General features: G+C 46.8%; 1 protein-coding gene across 8 annotated transcripts in view; it reads left to right on the top strand.

Moving 5' to 3' along the window:
* Art3 (ADP-ribosyltransferase 3 (inactive)) overlaps positions 1-17976 on the top strand; it is an 88454-nt gene extending 70478 nt beyond the window's left edge. For 5 of the 8 annotated variants that reach the window (XM_052198189.1, XM_052198185.1, XM_052198188.1 and 2 more), the window contains exons 4-10: positions 5582-5614; positions 7272-7304; positions 8636-8665; positions 9658-9693; positions 12599-12628; positions 14512-14565; positions 17594-17976. In XM_052198189.1, the coding sequence (XP_052054149.1) occupies positions 5582-5614; positions 7272-7304; positions 8636-8665; positions 9658-9693; positions 12599-12628; positions 14512-14565; positions 17594-17724 (347 nt within the window). In that variant the 3' untranslated portion in view covers positions 17725-17976. The remainder of the gene's footprint in view (positions 1-5581; positions 5615-7271; positions 7305-8635; positions 8666-9657; positions 9694-12598; positions 12629-14511; positions 14566-17593) is intronic. The other 3 variants (XM_052198191.1, XM_052198192.1, XM_052198193.1) reach the window with 3 other exon arrangements.
* The last annotated feature ends 299 nt before the right edge of the window (positions 17977-18275 follow it).

Genomic DNA, 18275 nt, shown 5'->3' with positions numbered 1-18275 from the left:
ACAGACAGACAGACAGACAGACATGCAGAAATAGCTGGGGTCGCACAGTCTGAACATTCAGTAAAGAAACCTTAGAAGCTCAGCATGTTTCTTACACAGAATTGAACAGAGAGGCGGGGCTGTTACATACTGACAAACAAGGAGCCAGGCTTTATGGTATACAGCTGGGCCAAGGACACAGGTTTAGCTAATCTTGGTAGGAAAAGTCTCTGAAGGAAGTAACTGTGTGTGATTAAAGGGTTAATAAAGCCCATCCTCCCTCCTATGAAAATGGCTGGATCCCTTTGTAGCATTTCTCTGCAATGTGCAAAGGACAGAATGGCAGCTCTACCCAGGACTGCCTGTGGTAAGCAAAGCCCCTGATGGTGAGGTACCTGTGAGCAGGAGGGGCAGGCAGGAACCCAAGGTCCCGGGGGAGAAAGCCAAAGCTTCAAACTTCCTGAACCCAGTGCCACACATCCAGAGGCAGGGCCAGACTCTGGTACTGACCTGCCCTATAGCGGTCGGCTCAAGGGTTACTGTCTTCCGTGTCGTGAGATCCTAGAGCAGACCCTGCATGGCCTGCTAAGTGTGGTGTGCGTTCTTGTAATTACGGAGGATGGAGTTAGAGAAAAGACCCCTTGTCCACTTCCCTGGTGTGTGCATCACCTTGAATTCTCTGAACACACACACACACACACACACCACACAGCGAGGAGCTGTGCGCTTGTCTAACTGAACCAGAGTCCGTTGCTGCTGGGTCTAACAGCAAATCCTACAGTGGCCCCAGAGACAGGGAAGGCTTTAGACCTTGACTCAATGTGCCCAGTGTACAGGTGGATAAAAGGGTGGGTGGGACAGTGCCGAGGGGACAGCGTGCTCAGCTGGGGCGCTGACATGTTTGCAGTTGGACAGCAGAAGCCATGAGGCCATTGCAGCACTGAGGGTGCAGTGTCCCCAGGGCCTCACACTTAGATCTCCTTCCTGCGTGTGCTTCCGTGATGCGGGGAGAGGACGATTCCTTAGTCACTCGGGACACCGCGCCTGCCACGTTCCTGATCCGCGTTCAAGCCGCATCTGACTTCTGAGCTTCTTCTTGTGACCATGTCAACCCAAATGAGCAGATTATAGTGAAACGCATTCGGCCCTTTGCCCTCTGTCTGTCTATTGGCCATGACCCCAGCCCAGGCCAGCGAGAGCCAGTTTATACAGAGTTGAAGCCAGAGCTGAAGCCTGTCTTGTTCCTTCTACATCACGGTGGCTTACAATTGGCCAGGGCTGAGTAATTTGTCATTTCTCCCTTATTCATCATGGTGCAGTGTTCCACGACCGGCAATGGTCGCCTGAGACCATGGATTATACCAAATCCTGCATGTACTGGGTATTTTTATATACAGCCATACTTAGGATAAAGTTTGATTTATAAAATAGGTGCACCAAGAGTTTAATAATAATAGAATAATGATAACAGTATGCTATACTAGAAATTCTGTGAATGTGCCCTCCCCCCTCCCCCATCTCTCTCAGGAATATTTATTTGTAGCCTTCAGTTGACCTCTGGGTAACAGTTAAACGGTGTAAGAAGAGGGATCGTAGAGATGAGCAAACACTGTAAGCCGTGCTCTCCTCCCCCCCCCCCCCCCCCCAGTGTTTAACTTCCTTAGCACAACATGGTCAGAAACCCAGTTGCAGCTGGACTGTAGAAATCATACCTATTTTGGTGCCCCTGATGCATTCGGGCAAATACCATTTATGGAGGTGCCCGTTATAGAAAAGCTCTGGCTGCCAGCCATGTTTAGCCGCTAGTGCCTGTCTGATGGACTGCAGCGGGCAGTGTAACCCACAGATCTCAAGTTTGGGACTGGAATAATGGTAAGACAAACCAGACATGGAAAGGCGAGCTGATTCTGACTGAGCCGGGGGCTCGAGACACTCGTGGCACATTATGAGCCTGTGTAAAAAGGGAAGTGAGGAGGGGAGCGGGGGTAGGGGAAGGGCATTTCATAGGTTAACGTTCAGCTCAGCCACAAAGGAGGCCTCTGGGGAGCTCACATGAACCCATGTTTGTTTGTGTGTGTTTTGGTTTTTGGTTTTTTGAGACAGGGTTTCTCTGTATAGCCCTGGCTGTCCTGGAACTCACTCTGTAGACCAGGTTGGCTTCGATCTCAGAAATCCGCCTGCCTCTGCCTCCCAGAGTGCTGGGATTACTGGCGAGCGCCATGAACCCCGCGTTTGTAGGAGGCATCGTTGGAGGCAGCTACCCCGCTGAGTGCAAGGTTTGACCTAACCCGGAGTCCTCTGCTGCCATCTAGAGAGAAGCAATGGGAATGCACTGTCAGAGGCTTCCTAAGGCCGGCTGTGGGTGTGGCTGCGTGGGAAAACACTCGCTGACTAGCGAGAGGCCTTTGAGGGTCCCGCCTCCAGCACTGGAAACCAAACAAAAGCAACAACAAGAAAAACTTTGATTCTGGATGGAAAAAGGCAGTGTTTCTAGGGCACTGTTACTAGACTTCGCATGCTAGACATAGTCCTGTGTCGCTGTTGAAAACTTACCTATGATTTCTAATTTAAAAATCCAGTGCGGATCTTACAAAAACTGGTGAGCTAAAGACAACCAACCAACCACAAACCAGTTCTATTTGTTAGGAAATGAAGGACTGAGGCTGGAGAGATGGCTCAGTGGTTAAGAACACTGACTGCTCTTCCAAAGGTCCTGAGTTGAAATCCCTTTCATAAACACCTTTTCCTGCCTCAGAAGAGGCTAGCACAGGTCAGCCAGCTTAGTTATTTCTCTGGAAAACTTGATAAAGATGGAACACCAGCTGTGTAATCAGACTAGACTCCGTATCATTAAAAGTGACCCCACTGGAAAACTGTAACTGGGTTTGGAGGCCTGTGCACCAGGCAGGCATGAGTTCCTAAGGAAAGTCGGGGCTGTAGGATGCCTCATGGTCTCACAGTGCAAATCTACAGAGGAAGTCTTACAAGCAGCGAAACAGAGCACGTGTCTGAACCCTAGTCCCTTAACAAGTAGTCTGTCTGAGCCCGGATGGCCTCTGCTTCAGCCACAGTCCTGTTCACTGGGGGGCGGGGAGAGGGGTCCGAGTGATGCCTTACATACTTACACAGTCAGGGAAGCGGGAGATACTGAATGTTCTCTGGTTGAAAACAGGCCTTGTTAGGCGAGTAGAGCCTCTGAGCTCTGGTCGCTGGCGTGAGCCTATTTTTGGACTCACTGTGGCATGCGGAGCCAGATCCCTGCTAAGCCCTCGGAAGAGGAAAAGAAGAGTTTATTGTACTGTCCAGATGTATTTCTTACACACCGCCCTGAGGCTAAGGATATATATAGGCTCGCCCAGCATGCATAAGGCTCTGTGTTCCTTCTGTATTCAGAAAACAAACACAATTCCTTCCACCCGGAGTGTTTATTAAATACGATTTTCGTTGCTTCCAATCGCTACATGTGAGCGTTTCCTGGGAGCATGGAGGCTCCTGTGTGGTTTGAAACCATCTGAGATCGCTCATCAGTTCCCGTAGTGAGACAGGATCGCCATTTGTAGTTCCGCCCAGCACACTCTAAGGCAAAGAGCACTTAACACCATTCCAGCACATCGAAGCAGGGTTGTTTTCATTCGCTAGGATTCTGGCCATTTATCATCGAACTGTGCTATTTTCCAAGCATTGTAGCAGGGCTCCATTGAGCTGGCTGTTTGGAGATAGGATGTTGCAGCATCTGAGATCTCAGTTTGGAGTGCCTTTTCATGCCTTGAGTCTATCTACAGGGCTACAAGGAGCACCCTGATGTCTTGTCTGGTTTAAGCAATATCAAACAAATCAGATATGCCTAACACTCGGGCAACTGTTTGAAAAGATGATGAAGGATGCACTTTTATTATGAGCATGGTCCACAAGGCATCTTTTTAAAATCATCACTGTGTGTGTGTGTGTACATGGCTAGGGGAGCCATGCATGCCACATCTGTGCCCCAGAGGCCAGGGGACAACCTTCCAGAGCCTCTCTCTTCTTCAATCTTCACATGGGTTCCAGAGAGTGAACGTGGGGCCTCCCTGGCGAGTACTTCACCCTAAGAGCCATGAGCCTGGCTAACTAGCTGTCTTAACAGACTTGTTTGTGATAGGTTAGCGTCATTTCCACGTAAGGCAGGATCTAGTCAGCTGCATGGAAATCTTTGACTCAGAAACAGATATAATTTGAGCCCATGTAGGTGAGGATGAACGTCTTTCTCTCTTTCCATATCCCTTCAGCTTTTCCTGTTTCCCTAGTCTGTTCTCTCCTTCGTGCCTAGAAAATCTAGAATTATCTACATTTTCCCTAATTCTTTGCTAAACCCCAGGTGAGGTGGGGCTACCCTCCTACTTGAGACCAAATTGTCAAGTAGTCGCCAGAACTTTTCTCGGTTCCGCCTTACTCTGATTTAGCTAAATGAATGTTGCTTAACTTCTCCTCTCATTGCTGTGGGAAAATACTCCAACAAAAGCAATCTGCATGAGAAGGGGTTTCTTTTAGCTCATAGTTCCAGGCCACAGCTGATCGTGGTGGGGAAGTCAGGCCAGCAGGCGCACTTAAGCACTGTTTGGTTCCCTTTTCCCCATCACACAGTCCAAGATGCTAGCCAAGGAATGGTGCCACCCACGGTGGGCAGATCTTCCCATCTCAAGTGATGAAATTAACATAACCCACTACATACAAGATGCCCACCTCCCTCGAATTGACAGCACCATCATGGCCATCAACTAGATTCTAACAAACCTGTTGTGTCCTGGACCATTGTGAGAGTCATTGAGGAGCAGGTCTCAAGGAGCATGTCCTTGGGTAACTAGACCTCAACATTAAATCAACAAATCAAACAGATACAGAGAGGAGACCAAGGCATTCAGACTTCCATGGGCCTGCCCTCCATGGCTTACACTATCAGCTTCATATTTTCTCACTGACCTAGTCATGTTAGGCAGGCTGCCAGAGTCCTCCTCTGTCTTGCCAAGTGACAAGCACTGGAGTATTGGTGACAACTTCCTGTGGCATTGACCGTGCAAGTGTCTGTGGCCACCTGTTTCATGCCATGTTCCTATTCTCACAAGACCGTAGATCATTTCACACGCAGAGGTGTGTTTGGGAACGTACCAACTCCTTTTCGATACTATAGGAAGAGAATCTTTGCTCCTATGTTAAAAGGTCTTGAAAACATAATCGAGATCCCTTTTCTCCAAGGGGTCAGGATTATTGTGTCGAAGACTGGGTAACGCTTGTTAGCCACAGAGAGCATCAAGTCAGACAAGTACTCTCTAAATCTTGTAACAAACCATAGGCATAGACAAGTATGTAAAGTGTCAGCCCTGTCAGGTTCCTCCACGGTCATTATATGTAATTTCTTAGTAAAACTGAATACCTCAAAAGGTGTGCGCTTTGTCCAGTTCATATCACGGGGTTGTGGCTGTTCTGTGAAGATAAAACTATGTTCCTGAAATTCCACATCCCACTGCAGCATGGGTCTGAGAAACTAGGCATTTACAGATGAGATTACCAATAAGCACAGATCATTTGAAACTTAGGTCATGTCTAAAATTTTACCTTTGTGTTTCAGGTCTAAAAACTGAAAACTGTATTGCAAATCCAGGTAAGATGTGTTTAGATGATCATGTCTGTCATGGGAATTTTATTATTTTTGATTTATTTTGTTTGTTTTTCCCCCCTCACAATAATGGGTCAAACTCTGCCATTGAGCGCGCGCGCGCTCGCGCGCACACACACACACACACACACACACCCCGTATCATTTTACTGACATACCATCAGCCACAAGCTCTTAAGGCTAAAGTGTGCTTTTGTTGGTGGCTTTGAGTCTCCACTCTAAAGCCAACATTAGAGAATGGAGAGTTAGCAGGAAGAGAACCAGATTTACTCAGCTCCCCAAGAAGAGGGGGAGAGCCGTTTGGGGCTCATCTCTGCTGTGCGAAGGGGCTTTAGCGGAAGGTGTGGAGCTGGGCCATGATGAATCACACCTGGCTGGACGGCCATTGTGTCTCACCGAGTGCTTTCCCTGCTTCTTCTGGGATACCCTTGACATAGTGTTAGCATCTCCTAGGCCAGTGCCCCTAACCCTTTGACCAACACACCACTTCTCTGCAAAGTAAACACCGTCCCACTTTTAATTAAAGAATTGTACTGTCAAGACCTTGTCCCACATTTTGATGTTATCTGAAGACCACCAGGCAGTCTAGGTAATGGGAAACGCAGGAGCACTCCTAGGACATTCTAGGCAAATCTCTCTCAGTCCCCTTTTCTTAAATAGCCGACTCTGGCAACTAGTGTCTCAGTCATTCAAAGGTGGCTTTCTTGAGACTTTATAGTGACTTTAAAGGGAGATATAGAACAGCCTTACACAGGGCACTTTACACTTAGCAAAGTGAGCTAATCAGGAACAGGGCAGTTAAAGACACACTCTCCAGTCTGTTTTCCTGAGAGCTGGTACTATGCGTCCTGATCTTTGCCTATGGCTATAATCTCAAATGCTGTTGGTCCCAGGCAAATACCCAGTCCCGCCTAACAGGGGCTTTAGGACTGACGAAGGCCCTGGCAGCTTCAGCTATTTCCCATGTGCCCCCTGTGCAAAAAGCTAGACTCTACTTCCTTTATTTGGGGGTCTAGGAAGTAAAATCAGGGAAAATCATGGAAGTGTGGGGTGGATGCCTTCAGGTCTGGTGGGGCTGTGATGGCATCTGCTTCAACTTTGGGGGGGGGGAGTAGGAAGATAAAGCAAAAGTAACATTTACCAGGAGATGGTGGGACGGATGGGAAGGTACACAGGGAACTAAGTGTTTTGAGGCTCAGCATTATCAAGTGCATCACATATTAGCAAAGTGCCAAAAAAAAAAAAAAGAAAGAAAGAAAGAAAGAAAGAAAGAAAAGAAAGAAAAGAAAAGAAAAGAAAAGAAAAGAAAAGAAAAGAAAAGAAAAGGAAAAAAATGTTGTCAGGGAATTGTTGGGAAGATTTGTTCATTTAAATGTTTGAAAACAAGGGTCCGTTTCTAGCTGTCATCCTGGCTAGCTTTTCTATGCATTATTCTTTAGGTTAAAAAAAAAAGTCTATATTGCCTTGTCCTTGAATTGAAATACTTTGTTTCTTATAACCACACTTTGTATTTTTCTTGAAGCTAGGATGGCTTGAATGCTTGCTTGCTTACACAGCAAACCTTGCTACATAATAAAGCATATATGTAATTGGCATTGCTTCTGGGGACACTAACGTGGATGAAAATGTCTTTGTATTTCAGAATATATTGACCCTAGGTATCTCTACAATCCCGGTGAGTATACACTTGTACAGACAGCCCAGCAAGGCTGTTTAATCGCTCTTTCCTGCAGAACAAATGCACCTCCTGCCTGAGTGCCGAGCCAAGGGAGGGAGGAGACGCCATGTTTTAGGAAATCCCTGCTGCCCTGCATTCGCTCTGTGGCCCTCTGAGCAGGAAATATTCTGGGGAGTAAAGTAGGGGGGACTGCAGAGCTGCCCTCTCAAGGCTGTCTGTGGGGCATGTGTAGGTCTGTACCCCACTGCTGGGATTGGTGCAGGTGACACCAATATTCAAGGGTAAATTAAAAGTCCCACCCACTCAGAGGAGAAGGGGAGGGGGACGGGGGAAGGAGTGTGGCATGGAGGGGAGGGGAGGTGATCAGGAGGGTGAAGTGTGCAGGGTGTAAAGTAGACAAGAAAAAATTGAATTAAAAAAACATCCCAGCATATGTGCCACTCAGAAGCAGCCAGAGAGATGTCTGGGGCATCCACAGAGCGCAATCAGCCTAGCCAAGAACAGTAACCGACACTTGTTTTGAGCTAATTAGGATTACTCTATGGGAAGATTACTCTATAGTCCGAGCCATCTGGAAAGTGTGCTGAGGCATTTTATGGCGTGGCAGCTCAGCTCTGAGCTGTGAGGCCCACCAGTGAGGAACCCGCATCAGCCTCATCCTCTGGGTGCTGTGGGAGGAGGGGTCTGCTCGACCCACGGTCGGAAGAAGCACGGGAGGGAGGGCACCTGTGAAGCCCATCCATGGCCTCCCCACCCCACGCCCTAAAGGGTGCCTCTCTGTCTATTCTTAATTTTACCCTGAATCATTTGACTAAACTAATAGAGCAATTAGATTTTTCTAAGTCTCCACATGCAGAGACTCAGACAAACCATCCGTATTTGAGTTCTTGCTTTCACATTGAGATTAGTTCTTTATTAAAGAGAGAGAGAGAGAAAAAAACCTTGCCTTTAAGCGAGTCACCTTTTCTTTATTGGGAAAGATGTCCACTGTCCGTCCCCTCAGAGGCCAAGCCGCCGCCACCCTGAGGACTCACCCAGAGCCCCTCATACTGGCTCTCAGCGCTCACAGATTATAACCACCATACAGGGCCTTAGGCAGCTATTCAAATTAGGCCTGTTTTTCTGTCTCCCTGACTCTCCCAGGAGACTAGTTCTGTGGTGGTTTATTTCAGTGGAGGCCCCAGGGAAGGGTGGAGCCCATCACCCAACACACACGGAGACCCTCTGTGCCCCTACATTTACGAGGAGCAGGCACTAGACACGTCTTCTGCTTTAGGTCAGCTCTTCCCATCTCGTGTCTAACCTGATGCATTTTGCTTGTTTGTTAGATACAGACAGTCAGAAGCTGGAAGACTCTGGTAAGACATTCTCATGAACTCTGGGACTTTATGTTTTGCAAGCTATGGTTGGGTGGTAATCAGCAAGGAAAAGGAGTCCATCTTAGCCGACCAATCGGAGCTATCTGATTGAATTCTAAAAACAACAGCGCCATCCCCCGTGCCTGTTGTCTGGCAGACTTTCTAAGTCATCCCAGAAAGCAGAGGACAGTGGGACGAATGATTCTGCAAACTTGTATGACCCAGCATTGTTGAGAAAACAAATAGTATTTGTTTTTCCTAAATTAAAATCATTCTTTGTATGTGTATCTGAGTAGCATTCGTCCCCATGTCCATTTGATGAGTTTATTCCAGAGTGTAACTTACTCCAAAGCTGGGACTAGACCCAGCCATCAGGTGACTCACAACTGTCTGCAATTCCAGTTCAGCAGATCTGATGCCTTCTGGCCTCAGCAGACGCCTGCACCCAGGGGAACACATATGCTCACTCAGGCATGCGCGCACACATACACACATACATACATACATACATACATACACACACACAAATGTTTTTTGTGTGAGTGTACATATGTGTGCATGTGTGATTGCATGTGTGCAGGCACATTATGCATGTGACTACATGCATGCGTGTGTACATGCTTGTATGGGCCAGAGTCTTGTACCAAGTGTCTTCCAAGATCACTGTGTCCTGAAACAGGACCTCTCCCAGTAAACCCAAAGCTTCCCGATTCTGCTAGTCTAGCAAGCCAACAGGTTTGGGGGTCCCCTGACTCCACCTCCCATGCGCAGGAATGATAGGCTAGCTGTGACACCCACCTGGCTCTTCTGTGGGCTCTGGGGTTTAGGCTTATGCAAACACTATCCATTCAGCCATCCTTCCCCCACCCCACCCCACCCCCAGCTTCAAAGGTTTTATTTTTGTAAAAATGTCTTTGAGTGCTAGGGTAGAAAAGTTCTCAAGTTACTAGAGAGATTATTGGAACACTTTTGTATTTTCTTTTTTTCCATGGTGCCTGGAATCAAACCCCGGGCCCCCTGCAAGCTAGGTAAGCATGCTGTCGCCGAGATGTCCCCCAGCCCTACAACAACTCTTCTAATGGTTGACTTCAGAATATGCGTCACTAACCTTAAAAATGATCATACCTTCAACCCAGTTATAACTTGGAAACTAGCACAACATAGAAACTAAAGTGAACGCTATCACCTCTGCGTCTCTGAAGAGCGCCTATTCGGGACAAGGTCTGGAGTCAGGCTCTGCGCAGGCATGCTGGGCAATTGCCGTACCACTGAGCTACACTCCCAGCTCTCTTTTTAGTTTTTTATTTAATTTTTTAATTTTAATATTTTAATTTAAAATTTTTTTTAATTTTAACTTTAACCGAGTCTGAGATGGGTAGTATGGGTGCACACCTTTCAGCAGAGTATCTAGTAGGAGTTCAAAGACATCCTGGTCTATGTAGTGAGTTCCAGGCCAGATGAGGTAACAGGGACACCCCATGTCAAAACCAAACACAGCCAACCAACCCCCTTCTCTGCCTACTGCCCCTCCCCCCCAAAAAAACCCAGACAGGGTCTGATTCACCTGGCAGGCCTTGAATTCATTTTGTAGCTCAAGGCTTTAACTTTCGCTCCTCCTTCCTCTGCCTTCTGAACAGCTAGGATTGGTAGGCCCGTCCCACAGGCCCCAAAAGAGGCCTCACAGAGTCAGAAAGATACCCAGCTGTGGACAAGCCAGGGTTGAGTGGCTCTGCCCAGCAGCTGACCCAACTCAGGTAATGAGGAGCCAAAGACCCCAGAGCACAATGTGACACTACTCATGTGCTTTGGGTGTTATTAAATATTATTGACATTATTAAACACTAAGCCTAAAAATTAGGCTTTGAAAAGCATTCAAAGAAAGCACTTAAAATGCATGTAAATTGTTAGAGCAGGAGGCCTAGCTCAGTAACAGAGTGCTGGACCAGCACATACACAGTTCTCCAGATACAGGCATGCACACACACACTAATATTCACACACGTGTGTGTGCACACACACGCACACTCTAATATGCACACATACATATGCATGCACTTAAACACACACACTCACATACACACATGAAAGGGAAATAAGAAAGATGTAACAGGAGATGGATATGATCAAAATACATGCATGCGTGAAAAAGATCATATTTGAACACTTTTATTACATTATTTAGTGTATGTGTACAGGCAGGTGTGGAGTTGGCTCTCACATCTACTAAGTGGCTTCCCCAGGACTGAACTCAGGGGGCAAGCCCCTTTACCAACTGAGCCATCAATATAAAAAACAAAGTGTGGTGGTACCACTTATAATCCTAGCACTTGGGAAGTTGAGGCAGGAGGATGACAAGTTTGAGGGGAGCCTGGGATACAGAGAAAGACCCTGTCTCAAAATTAAAAACAAAACAAAACAACCAAACAACCCCCAAACCTGGTTTCAATCCCTAGTACCATAATTTTTAAAAAAGATGTAACACAAAGGATCTATAACTATTAAAATGCATAAAATGCATATGCAAAAAATTAAAAATAAGTTTGCCAAAAATGTTAGCTTATCTGAGATCTGAGCTTTTTAATTTTAATCCTCTATAATTTTTCATATTTTTGTTTCTACACTTGTCATGTATTACTTATATGACCAGAAAACATATAAATGTGTATATATGTATATACATACATATACAGGCATACAACTTTGTCAGAGGCTTTGGATAGATTCTTTTCCATTACTCTTTTACTCTTTGTTTCTTTGTTTCTTTCTCTCTTTCTTCCCTCCCTCCCTCCCTCCCTTCTTTCCTTCCTTGGTGTATGACAGAGGCCACCCACATGTTGTTGTACATATGTGGAGGTCAGTGGATAACTTGCAGAAGTGGGTTCTTTCCTTTTACTGTGTGGGTTCCAGAGACTCAGGCCGGCAGGCTGGGTGGCAGGCATCTTTATCTCCTGAGCTGTCTTGCTGTCCCTGGATTGATTTAACGTCAATGGAGCCTGGTCTGCTTGACTGTAGAGCTGCCCTTCTCACCATAACGACAGTCCGGGGTTTTATGACTCTCCCCTCCTCTTGTCTTTGTCCCCACTGCTTCTCAACCCTTTCTGAGCTTTTCACCATAAAGAGCCCAATATAAACCTAAATGAACTTGGAAGCTGAGTACTTCGGCTTACTTTGTAACTGGATCTCATGTAGCTCAGGCTGGCCACTGACTTGCCATGTGGTAGGTTTGGTCCTGTGGCCTCTGCCTCTCCAGAATCGGATTCCAGCCCTGGGCTCCCAAAATGGATCTACCTCCTACCCCTGACCCAGGCCCCTCGGTGCACACACACAAGACCCTTCTTATTCTTAATCTTAGAAATAAAAAGCCAGGGGCTAACCCGGTAAATGAATCCTGTTTTTCTTACTCTGTCAGATCAGCTAGCAGGTTAGGAAGCAAACACAGGACTCCTAGGGCTAAGAGAGTTTGGGGAAAGACTAAAGCCACTGTAGTCAGAGGGATGGCACTTTTGAGAGGTGGGTTTTTGTTGTTGGTTTGGTTTGGTTTGGTTTGGTTTTTTTAATGTTCTATGCAGTGAATCAAGCATTTGATGCCACGTTTCCAATAGTTCTCCGTCCTTCTAGCTTATATGCTATTTCTTTTGTATACACAAAGGCTCCTGGTGAGAGCCGGGACCTACAGCGAGAGCGGAGCGAAAGCAGGCAGACTTCAGCCCAGTGCTGTCTCATTTAAGAATGGACGCACTGCGTTAGGAAGGCAAACCCAGAACCATGTGAACTAAGTCATACATGCTTGCTCCTGGAATCTGGCCTAACCAGTTTGAATGCCATTTTGTTGTCGCTGTTACATTTATTGAAAGTTTAAGGTGGGTGGCAAAGGGGGAATGTTAGCAATGCCACTAGATGGTGACACCAACCCGCATTTATTTCTGCTTTTAGGTAGGAACCGCCTTAACTCTGACAACGCAGGTAAGGCCTTTTTCTCTTTAGCCCGAGAGCCGGTCTCAGCCTTGCAGAGAGCGTTAGCACGGGGATGATAATCAAAGGTTTTTCTTTAGCGGTGTGCCAGTCCCATCCATAGCCTTTTCTGGAGAAGATGGTAGAATCTGTGCCAGGCAGCCTTCCCCGGCTGCTGGGACCCTGGCTCGGGCAGGACAGCTAGCTGTCTGAAACACGCTCAGGGCAGCCTGCTGGAACCTGGCTGCAGAGGGGACGGGCCTTCCCGAAACTAATGACGCGCTGTAGAAACTCTGCACACAGGCTCCCAGCTGTTATCTGGGACCTGTGAGCAACAAAACGCACTGCTCTGCTGGTGCAGGCACGACTGCATGAGGTGCCACTTGCTCTGGTGCACCATGAGGGCTCACAGAACCAGAGGGGTGCCATCCAAGGTCCGAAGCCGCAGTGAAGTAGGGTGCTATTAACAGCCCACGACACAGGGGCAACCAGAGCTCACGGAAGCTCTTCTCGTACTTAGGAAAGACATTTCCAGGATGTTTCCCACTTCCCAATAAGCAATGGTTGGCACACTTGAAGGCAAAATATGCCAACATGGAGCCAGAGACACATGCCCGGAGGCCTAGGAACCTTGCACACAACCACATGACTGAAGGACCTGGTCTTTCCTTGTTCCTTCCCCAATGCTTGCATTCCCTCAGTATTTTCCACAATAGTTACCATGACAGATGATCCTGCTTTTCAGAGCAAACCATAAAAATGCATATATATATGCATATATATACATATATGTGTGTGTATATATATATAGTACAAGAAGGTAGTGGGCTGTGGTGGCTCATGCCTTTAGTCTTAGTGCACTTGGGAAGCAGAGGCAGACAGATCACTGTGAGTTTGAGGCTAGCCTGGTCTACCAAGTGAGTTCCAGGACAGCCAGGGCTACACAGAGAAACTGTCTTGAGGAAAAAAAAATATGTATGAGGCGGGTAGCTGAGGGCAAGCACTGAGGGCTGAGGTACCGAGAGATGTGGAGCTGTGACTCAGGCAAGGCTCCTCAGAAGTTCCTCAGCACTTTATGCTGCAGGGAATGATGGGACCCCAGAGGGCACATTTCATCAGACAGTGCTGAACAGTCGTAATGCCTCTGTGCTTCAGAGCTGCCATCTTTCAAAGGTGACTGCCCTTGTCACAAGTAACCTCACAGGAGTACAAAACCACAACCCAGTGTTTTATATCCTTCCCCCTGGGATCAGATAGTGACCTAAAAGATTTTTTTCCCGTAGATTTCATTAATTATGGATATGATCATCTGTTCATATATTTAATTATTCTTTTAAAAATTTGATGGACTGAGCCTAGGGATATGCATGCTCTATGTGTAGTCTACTGTTGAGCTACATTCCCAGTGAAGTTAGCATTTGCTAAATTATAGCCATCATTTTGACCTTTGCCAGACACTGCTGTCTATTTAAACAGCAGGCCATGCAGAAGCCACACAGTGTTAATTCATAAAACAGACACAGAAAAGCAGGTCCCGCAGCTTCCGTACTGGTCCAGGCCAGCATGGACAATAGTGGCCAACATCACCGCCTGCCCTCACGCTGCACTCTTTGGGGTCTTCACAGTCTAAGTCTGTGTCTCTCTGAAAAGCAGCCTCGGAGCTGAGTGTGGGAAGAAATGTGAGCTCTGTGGACTGCCCGCTAGCAGTCCCCCTCTACAGCCTGCCTCTGGTAACTGTCAGTCACTTCATTTTCCTGAGCCCCTCCCATCCTAAAGTACAGATGTTTCCAGCCTTTAGGACTGAGGCAAATCTGATCTCACAAACTATCGGATGTAGTTAAAGAGTAAAGGCTGCCATTTTTATTAATTGAAAAGCTTTTTTTTTTTTCATTTAGAAATTAAAGTGCTACAAACAGACGAAAATCCTCACCTGCTGGATGAAAAGCCTGGTAATTTTCCATGGGGAGGGGTTGGAGGCCCATGGAATTCTAAGTTCTTTACTGTCATCATTCAGATAGCTCAGGGACTGGGGGACGACATCTGACCTATACAATTTCTGACATCTCATCTTGATGTTAGAAGCAGGAGTTGGAGGGGTGGAGGTGGGGGAGACGAGATGATGACTGACACACACACACACACTCACACACACACACACTCACACACTCTTGCTGGGAACTCAATTTCTGTGTGAGCCGGATGCTAAAGCCTAGAAAAGGCTGGATACTGGACGGCAGCATCCGGCTGTACTTCCAGAACAAGCCAGGAACTGTGGGGAGTCTGCAGGTGCAGGAACACACTGTTGAGGGTGGGAATGAGAACCTTCCAGCAGGTAGCACCAGTCCTGTGTCAGCATGCCCTCACTTCCTCAGCAGGCCAGGGACAGTGCCTTGTGCTCCTCCTGGAAAGCTTTCAGAGGCTGGTGTCATCTACCCCAGCAAGGTAGACACTGTCCTTGCAGAGCTTGGTAAAGGCACGATGAGGGTAAGGAGACAGCCAGATTGACACCCGGCTATTCTGGACGCCTAGAATCAGCGAATGAAAATGGGAATGCCAGTTTCCCAAGGCTAGCCAGACACCTGGTGGTGGCACAGCAGAGCAGCTAGAAGCAGAGGTTCAAAGGCAGACACTGATCACAGGGACCCGCCACCTCTGACTCCCGAACATGCTACCCCAGACAGTGTAGATGGCAGGAGCCGCCTCCCTGATGTGCCAGCTCTGCCTGACAGGACCGTAGGAAGATGACGCCGGGCTTCTGTGAGGTGCCAGCGCTCAGTAAGCGAAAGACAGGTGGCTTGTGCTTGGTCATGAATTCAATACACAGAAAAAAAAGCTTGTTTTGGTAATCAAACTCCACATTTAATGGAAACATACACATTCATGGGGCAGTTTTTCTGAGAGCAGATGGGTAGGCGAGATTAAACCCTTCCCTAATGTCAGACACGTCTGACCAGTTTCCCTTGGCCTCAGACCCACTCCCCAGGGGAGAAGATGCTTGCTTCATTTTTATGAGAGCTTTCTTGTCTGCATAAACAATATAATGCAGTGACTCAGGATCTCTTTATGTTGTAGAAGACATAAGTCGAGGAAAGGCCAACAATCCTAGTAAGAAATCCCTCCTTTTCTTTGATAAATGCTCTGAAATATAAAAATGCCGAACTAATTTTTTTCCCATTAAAAGGTGAGGTTGCATGTATTTGAATCACCTTAACAGTGTGATAACATTCTGACACGTATGTGGACATGGTCAGGGCATGTTTCCTTTAAAGATTTATCTATCTTATATATATATATATATATGAGTATTCTGCCTTCGAGCACACCAGAACAGAGAAGCCGATGGTTGTGAACTGCCATTTGGTTGCTGGGAATTGAACTTAGAACCTCTGGAAGAGCAACAAGTGTTCTTAGCCACCGAGCCATCTCTCCAGCCCCATCTGTTTCTTTTAAATGACCATTAACTGTCTAGAGACTGCATTTAAAACATTTTCAGTTCTCTCAAGCTCTTTTTCAAAAGTGTTTCATTAAGCCTTTAGAGCAGCCTGAAAAGGATTCACAGTCAGATGCACCTATGAAGGGATCAGCGTGTTCTGACTACATTTCATAGTTATATGTATCAGTGCATAAAGCTTAAATTAATAAACAGATCTGCCGGCAGTGGTGGCGCACGCCTGTAATCCCAGCACTCTGGGAGGCAGAGGCAGAGGCAGGTGGATGACTTCTGAGTTCGAGGCCAGCCTGGTCTACAGAGTGAGTTCCAGGACAGCCAGGGCTACACAGAGAAACCCTGTCTCGAAAAACCCAAATCCAAAAACAAACAAACAAACAACAGATTCTATGTGAAAATTTGAGTTAAGGGCACACATGAAACTAGTCCATATAAGATCAAAGCAGCGAAGCAGCTGTCTGTAGATAAAAACCGTTTAGTGTTAATTAAAACACCTGGCTTATATGGCCAACAGCTCCAGGTCGTATAAACACCGAAAGTGATTTTTTTCTTTATGTATCTGGTAGCACACTTGAAAACTGCAGAGGGTAAGTCCAAACTGCACTGTAGAAGGCTATCCCAAGCATTTCAGATCTAGCTCCTAACAATAAAAAAAGGAATGAATAAATGAATAAATAAATACATGTATGTTGATTCCTTAAGTGGTCAGAGTTAGCTCACGTAGGGCCCAGTTCCGTCACTGGAATCCATTGTCAGTGCCTGCGCCCACCCTGGACCACTCGGGGCTGCTTCTCAGTGCAGTTGTGCCCACTCGTGAACCACCTGTGTGCAGCAGCATCCTGACGCTGGAGTGACTGCCCTTTCACCTCTAGCCACGAGGGCGTGCGCGTCAGCTCCTCTGGCAGGCAAACTGACGTGGAAATCTAGAAAACCCACTGCTGCTTCTCTTGGCTTCCTGTGCGAGCCCTGACTGGTTATCACGGTCGGAGGAAGCCCCAGAGAACTCCCCCTTCCATGCAGTCTGCTTAAACAAGGTGTAAGTGACCCGAGTCCAAAGCAATAAACGCAGCCACCCTGATAGCCCTGCTGGCCCAGAGGAAAGGGACCTGGCTTCCTCCCAAGCCTTGTACATGCAGAGTCAACAGTAACATCCCCACCCCCCGCCCTGCTCCAGACACTTGAGCTAAACTTTACATTGCATGATCTAAAGCAAATGGAAAGAGAATTGCAAAGAAATTCTGGTGTGCCTGAATGAGACATTAATAATAATAATAATAATAATAATAATAATAATAATAATAGTCTTGCCTGCCTGTAAAAAAAAAAAGTGAATTCTGTCCCGATGAGACATCTGGAGGCGTAGCCTGAAACCGTACTGCTGCATGTGTGTGGGACACGTGCCCGGCGGAGTGTCTCAGAAGGCTTGTGATCCGTCCGGGCTGTTGCTGCTCACACGGCTGCGCTGCGTCTAGGTGCAGGACTCCCACACAGACCAGAGTGATGTGCCTCCACTGTGTTCTTTTTAACAGCTCCTGGTCCGGTTCCAGTTCCAGGTCCGAAATCCCATCCTTCTGCATCCGCTGGCAATATACTCCTTCCGTCAGCCACAGCATCCACCGTTTTACTCATCGCTTCTGCTGTAAAGGGCATCGCGCTATAGCTTGAAACGCTATCTTAATCTGCAAGATGCTATGGGGATCCCACAGGAGGTCAAGAGAAAAAAATGTAGTTCTTCGTGGACAGACTCACTGTATAAAAGAAGAACTGTATTATCTGTTCCTTGTTTTACAATTTAAAAAGCTGGCCCAGAGAGTGTCATAGAATTAACTTTTCATTTCTGTATTAATTTTAGGATTGCAAAAATCCCAAAGCTGTATACTCTTGATCGGATTCAATAAAAAGTTTAAGTTTACTAAAATGTTTTCCTGTAGTTTTCAAATATTAAAAGTCTATTACTAATGTTAGTGATTAATATGAATTTCATGCCAGAATCAACAGGTGAAGAATCAAACTTCAAGTAAATGGGCAGACAGGGAAAGTAACAGCGAGCTCCTGGTTGGCAGCCTCTTGTTCCAGCAGACAACGCTGGCAGGGAAGTGGGGGCAGGAGCCACTCAGGGACCCGGTAAGACTCCCAGCTCTGGGACCCCTTGCTCCCACTTGCTTCAGGAAAGCTGTTACTTTGCTTCTGTGCATTTCTGCCTTCTTTCTT

This window comes from Apodemus sylvaticus, chromosome 11 (assembly GCF_947179515.1).
Source record: "Apodemus sylvaticus chromosome 11, mApoSyl1.1, whole genome shotgun sequence".
NCBI lineage: Eukaryota > Metazoa > Chordata > Mammalia > Rodentia > Muridae > Apodemus > Apodemus sylvaticus.
Note: the sequence above shows the minus strand (reverse complement) of the source record. Positions and strands in the feature narration are given on the sequence as shown.